Consider the following 5,864-nt stretch of genomic DNA (forward strand, 5'->3'; position numbering starts at 1 on the left):
GAAATTTGGGGTTTCAGTCTCATTATGACCCATAAGGGCTAGACAAATCACTTGCTTTCTTGGTGCTCTGGGCTCTAAACTGTATAAGTTGCAAGGAAGGTTCAGCCTTACATTGGGAGAGAGAGTTTCCTCATCTGGGAATTCTCAATACTAAAAAAAACACAGGTCCAGCCCCATTCCTAATCCTCATGTAAATAGAAACTCTTCATTCACCACCATCCATACTGTTAGATTTCATTTTCAACTTGCTAAACCAGAAGAAAATGCCTCTGTTGAGACTTATATGTAATATACTGCTCAGACAAACTTGGAGTTATGATTTATAGAATTTTCAAGGGATGTTCCCGGGACATAGAGCAGGAAGATATCTTAGATATCATCTAATCCAGCCTCTGTATTTTACAGATAAGGAAAATGAGATCCAAAGTGGTTTTAAAAGTGGGTCCAAAGGGTTATATTGAAGAAGAAAGAAGAAAGAAGAATTAAAGGGAATGAGCTTCTGAAGGAAAAGGGAGATAGGATCAAGAATACAGGTGGAGAGATACTTCCTGACATAGAATTGAAGGAAAAAGAGGGTAAAGATAGAGGGACATTTAAATGGAAAGGAAGGAAGTTGAGGGAGCTCATGCTGGATATCCTTGATCTCATTAAAGAAGTTGGGGTCATTTGCTAAGAAGTCAGTTAGCAATACATCTGAGGAGAGGAGATGAGAGGTGAATTTCAGTTGGGAATGTGCTATAGAGTCATCTCACTTCATAACTCCTTGATTTTGTCAGTGGGACTTTTCCCTCTATTGTCACAATCACAAAATCCCATAGGTTACCCAGACACTAATGGACAGAGCCAAAACTCAAAATCATGTCCTCTGACCTCAAATCCAATGCTATACCTTGACAGTTCCCTGGGTAAAATTAGTAGACTTTGGCTTCTCTCTTCCTACCTACTCCTGCAAACCATCAACAAAGAACAGTAAGTCAGTTAGTCAGTCAATAAACATTTATAAATCACTCACTATATTCCAGGCCCTATGCTAAGCACCAAAGATACAAAGAAAGAGAAAAGACAGTCCATGCTCTTGTGGAGCTTATAGTCTAGTAGAAGAGACAACATGCAAATAAATACATATCAACAAGCTAGATACAGGATAAATTGGAAATAATCAACAGACGGAAGGCACTATAATTAAAAGAGATAGAAATATATTAGAAAATTCAGGTCATATTTTGTTTGTCAAATCTTTATTGGGTAAGTGGGTAGTCAGGGTCCAGTTTAATCCTTGGCAGTTGCCTTCCTCACAGCCAGGATGTTGCTGAGCTCCTCTCGGCTTGGATGTGAGTTCCTACCCTTCTTTTGATGAACTTTAGGGCTTTCTTATCCTTGGAGACCTTTAACAGTTCCATGGCCCGCCTCTCATAAGAGCCAAACCCACACACCTCCCGGATCATATCTCTCACAAACTTGGTGTGTTTGGTCAGGCGCCCATGGCGGTGGCAGTGTCGAGGTTTTGAAATGTTTTGGGTAACTTTGTGTCCCTTGCTGAGGTCTGTGGCCATGGGGTAGCAGATGGCCATGTCTGTAGCACGATTGTAGCCTCAACAGTGGTCACAGCAGAAGGAAGTTAAAACTAAGGTCATATAAGGAAAAAAAAGATATCAAGAAAAACAACTGAAAGCAAAAAGAACAGTCTTTCTGGCTTTCTCACTAAGCTCCTGCTTCTATCTGCCAGGGCTATCATTGACTATTATGGTTTTTTCTTCCTTAAAGGGACATGCCTGGGGACTAATCAACACATTTTCAGCTCCTCTGCAAGTTAGGTCCACAGTCATATTTAGCTGGCATACAAAAGGGACTCTTAAGTTGTCTAGACCCTTTTTCCCATTCATATCCGACCTCTGACCAATGAGCCATCTTCTAACCCTCGCTGCTGCTTGGGTTATAGTGACTGAATTCCTCATGCCCTCAGCAGCTAGTACCAGTACCATGGAAATGACCTTAAAGCTTCAGTAAACCTCAGGGAAGGACCTAGCAATCCTAGAAGCAAGTTATTGATCTTTGTCCTGGTTACTACAGCAAAGACTTCTGTTCCCTTTATTCAACTTTAATTTTGGCTGAAGAGAATAAATATGCCAGTGCATGGGTACCAAAATGCATATACCCTTCAAATGCAAGGTATCTCATGGGCAGAAGATAAGATCCATCATGCAGTACCATAACTGCATTAAAGAAGTCTGATATCTGCAAGGAGTGACAAGGATTATAGCCAATCTAAAGGTCAACAAAAGTTATGCTCCATGTCATCAGTCATTGCTTGTCTCATGGCCCAGAAGTCACAGAAAGTACAAGCAAAATAAAGCTTCCCTCTGACTCCCCAGAAATTCCCTTTCATTGGTGACATTAGACACCACATATAGAACCACTCTGCCAAACCAATAGAGATCTTGTCCTGATGTTTGTCAACTCATTTCCGCATGTTCCAGGGCTTTGTGTTTTGCCTTCTCCTTTCTTTCATTCTGGATCCCTTTTCTTTGTTTAAGGGGGAAATGTGGCTTCCTGCTGGGACCCCAGGGTGCGATCCTATTGTTAGCAAAGGCGCCACCAGTCCTGGAAATGGCAGTGACTGCTTAATCATGGGCCTCTGTAACATTCCACAGAAATGCAAAGTCTTTGTATAAACCAGATGGCCATAATGTGTTTTTATAGTTACCTCAAAAAACAACAGGACAATGAAAGTGATCTAAACACACAGAGAAGGGAAATGCAGCAACCCAGAAGTGACTTGTGTCTTCCGTCCTTCCATCTGCTTCTCTGTCTAATTTCTAAACAATTCATACTGGTCTAATATCTTCCATCCAGAACTGGGCTACCACTTTAGTTAATTAGGCATTTTGGCTAGTGGTTCAAAGAATAACCTACACTTACTGAAGGATTCTGGGCAGGTGTGAAAGGAACAACTGCGGTCAATCTCAGCTGGAAAGTCAGTTTGGAGCAATCTGGCATTCTAGGAAGTTGCTCTGCCTGTACCATGGAGACTTTGTTTCTATATGTGGACTCAAAGACCCTAAAAACCAGCCTAGGGCTCACGAAGGAGGAATGGTTAGAGGGGTAAAATAATGGACAAGCTGCATTGGGGAAGTAAAGCCCAGAGAAACAAGAGAGGCTCAAGAATGAAATTCTGAAGTCCCAAAGGGAAACAATTCCAATAAGGAAAAATGGGAATTGCCTGAAAAGACTGAGATGCTACATAGGGAACTTAACTGAGAAACTTAGATTTTTAAAAGAAATGAATAGAAGATGGAAGGGTGGGTTGATAACAAGAAGAACATGATATAATCGTATAAAAATGGTGTCAGGAGTGTTAAATTGCTCACAATTAGCTGGTGAGGAAAGATAAAGAATACAAAAAGGGGGGGATAGTTATAATGGGAGTAAAAATAATAAACAAAGTAGAGCTAGAGCCTCTGCTTGGGTTGGAAGATAACATAATAAAACTGACAAGAGAGAAAACAAAGCTGCTCAATTCTCATTTTGTTTCTCTTTTCTTTGCCAGTGAGAATGAACTCAGCATGAGAAATGACAGAACAAAAACAGTTAACTGATAGTGAACACTCAAGATAAACATAATTGTTAACAAGGGAGGACCTGATTAGTTTAGTTGCCTTTGATTAATCCAAGTTACCTAGCCCAGATAAGCCATATCCTTGTATGACACTGACCCACTCAGGCAAGTAGTGTAGCCTACCTGTAAGCTGTCTACCATGGCACTCTCCCTTTATCTCCGTCTGTCTCTGTCTGTCTGTCTGTCTGCCTGTCTGTCTCTGGCTCTATCTCTGGACTGACTCATTCACCCCTAATTGCACTAACACTGGAATGACTGAGGAGGCTTTCCCTGATCGAAGGGTCAGTTATGAGCATGACCATGATACAATATCTCACTTTCAGGCTTCTAGGGATTACTCTGCAATGGAGAGAGATACACACATACCACATCCCATTGTAGCTCCTGAGCCCCCACAAATGTGTTTCCTATTTACAATAAGCAATTAAAATGACACCTTTGCCTCTTAAACATGAAGAATTTATTAAACAAAAAGAATAATCACATTTACTAGCTAGAAGACAAAAAAGAAATAATCAAAACATACCTCTTGAACCCAAACCCTGAATCACACTCTCCCACCAATGCCCATAGTATCTGAAAGGGGAAGTGATCACATACTCTCAAGACCATGAATGATACACACGAGTAGGGAAGTTCATATGTCCATGGCACCTTAAGACTCTGGATTATTGGCCTGAAATTTTTTTGGGGGTCAGGGGAGCAGTCTGACACTGCTCATCTTCTGAGCCTCTCTACTCTTCTCCTGGACAAATTCACCTCTCTGCTACTCTTGGGTCACTGAAGCAGATTAAGCTCTTTTATTAAAGTAGCATCAGTAAATTCTTTCAGTGAACTAGCAGTTCTAAGCCCATGGTCAGTAGCTTTCCAGGTGTGCTCATTTTTTTTTTTAATGTAAGAAACATTTTTATTTGTAGTTTTGGGTTCCAATTTTTATCCCTCTCCTCCTTCCCCTCCCCCCTACCTAAGGTGGTAAGCAATCAGATATAGGTTATACATGTACGATTATGTAAAAGATGACTATGTTAGTTATTTTGTATAAGAAAACTTGAATAAAAGAAAAAAATATGAAAGAAAGTGAGAAACAGCATGCTTCAGTCTGTGTTTCATCAATATCGATTCTTTCTTTGGAGGTGGATAGTATGTTTCATCATTAGTCCTTTGGGATTGTCTTGGATCATTGTATTGTTGAGAATACTTAAGTCTTTCACAGTTCTTCATCAAACAATATTGCTGTCTCTGTGCATAATGTTCTCTTGGTTCTGCTCTCTTAACTATACATCAGTTCATACAAGTCTTTCCAGGCCTTTCTGAAACCATCCTGCTTGTCATTTCTTACAGAACAATGATATTCCATCACCATCATATACCACAGCTTGTTTAGCCATTCCCCAATTGATGGGCATTCCTTTGATTTCGACTTCTTAGCCACCACAAAAAGCTACTATAAATTTTTTTTTTTGTACAAATAGGTCTTTTTCTCTTTTGGGGAATGTCTTTGGGATATAAACCTAGCAGTGGTATTCAGGTGCACTTATTTGGCTAAGTTCTGAAGCAGCATTAAACTATTCATTGACAAAGAGTTCCCTGACTAAGAGAACTAAATATCTCCTGAGATATTCTCTCTGGAGTTCTGAGGAATTTATTCCTCTCAAGCCAGGAGGTAACATAGTCAAAGCACCTGAGGTTCTTTCTCTTTCTTGGGCTGCATATGTTACTAGAAGATAATAGTGACAAGCCCTGCCATTTCTTTCTCCAATAAGCTTCCAGTATACAGCTCTGTTCTAATGAAAATAATATCTCTTCAGCTTGTGTAGCTTCAATGAGCTCTTTCAGCTTGCTCAGCCTGAGTCAGCTATTTTATTCAGTTCAAGCATCAGGGACCAATTTTCACCATTAGCTTCTCTCTTCAGGTAGCTGCTGTGTCTTCTCATTTTCCTAATTTCTGGCTTCTTATTTTTTCATTTTTAATCTTCAGCCATAGTTTCTAATATCCCAAATCAGGATCTCAGGAATAGTGAGTAACCTCTAACTCAGGTTAAACTCAGGGAAAAGAAACGCCAGACCTATAGGTTAACATGATATAGCATGAATAAACAATATATAATTTCATCCCAGTCCTCAAGTTTCTTTTTGGTTTCTAGGTTATATTTTTTAAAACCCTAAAAAGAGACACATGCCAATGAACTGATGGACAGCCATGCCTTGGAGCCATCTTTATTTTCAGTCAGTTCTTGTGCCTTTGAAA

The 5,864-nt window shown here is 39.9% G+C and overlaps 1 protein-coding gene across 1 annotated transcript; it reads right to left on the reverse strand.

The window, feature by feature from the left end:
• Positions 1–1,292: 1,292 nt before the first annotated feature.
• Positions 1,293–1,571, reverse strand: LOC122726129 (60S ribosomal protein L36-like). The gene has a single exon (XM_043963656.1). It carries the CDS (start codon positions 1,569–1,571, stop codon positions 1,293–1,295), a length of 279 nt encoding a protein of 92 aa, XP_043819591.1.
• Between the last annotated feature and the right edge of the window lie 4,293 nt (positions 1,572–5,864).

Source organism: Dromiciops gliroides, chromosome 4 (genome assembly GCF_019393635.1).
Source record: "Dromiciops gliroides isolate mDroGli1 chromosome 4, mDroGli1.pri, whole genome shotgun sequence".
NCBI lineage: Eukaryota > Metazoa > Chordata > Mammalia > Microbiotheria > Microbiotheriidae > Dromiciops > Dromiciops gliroides.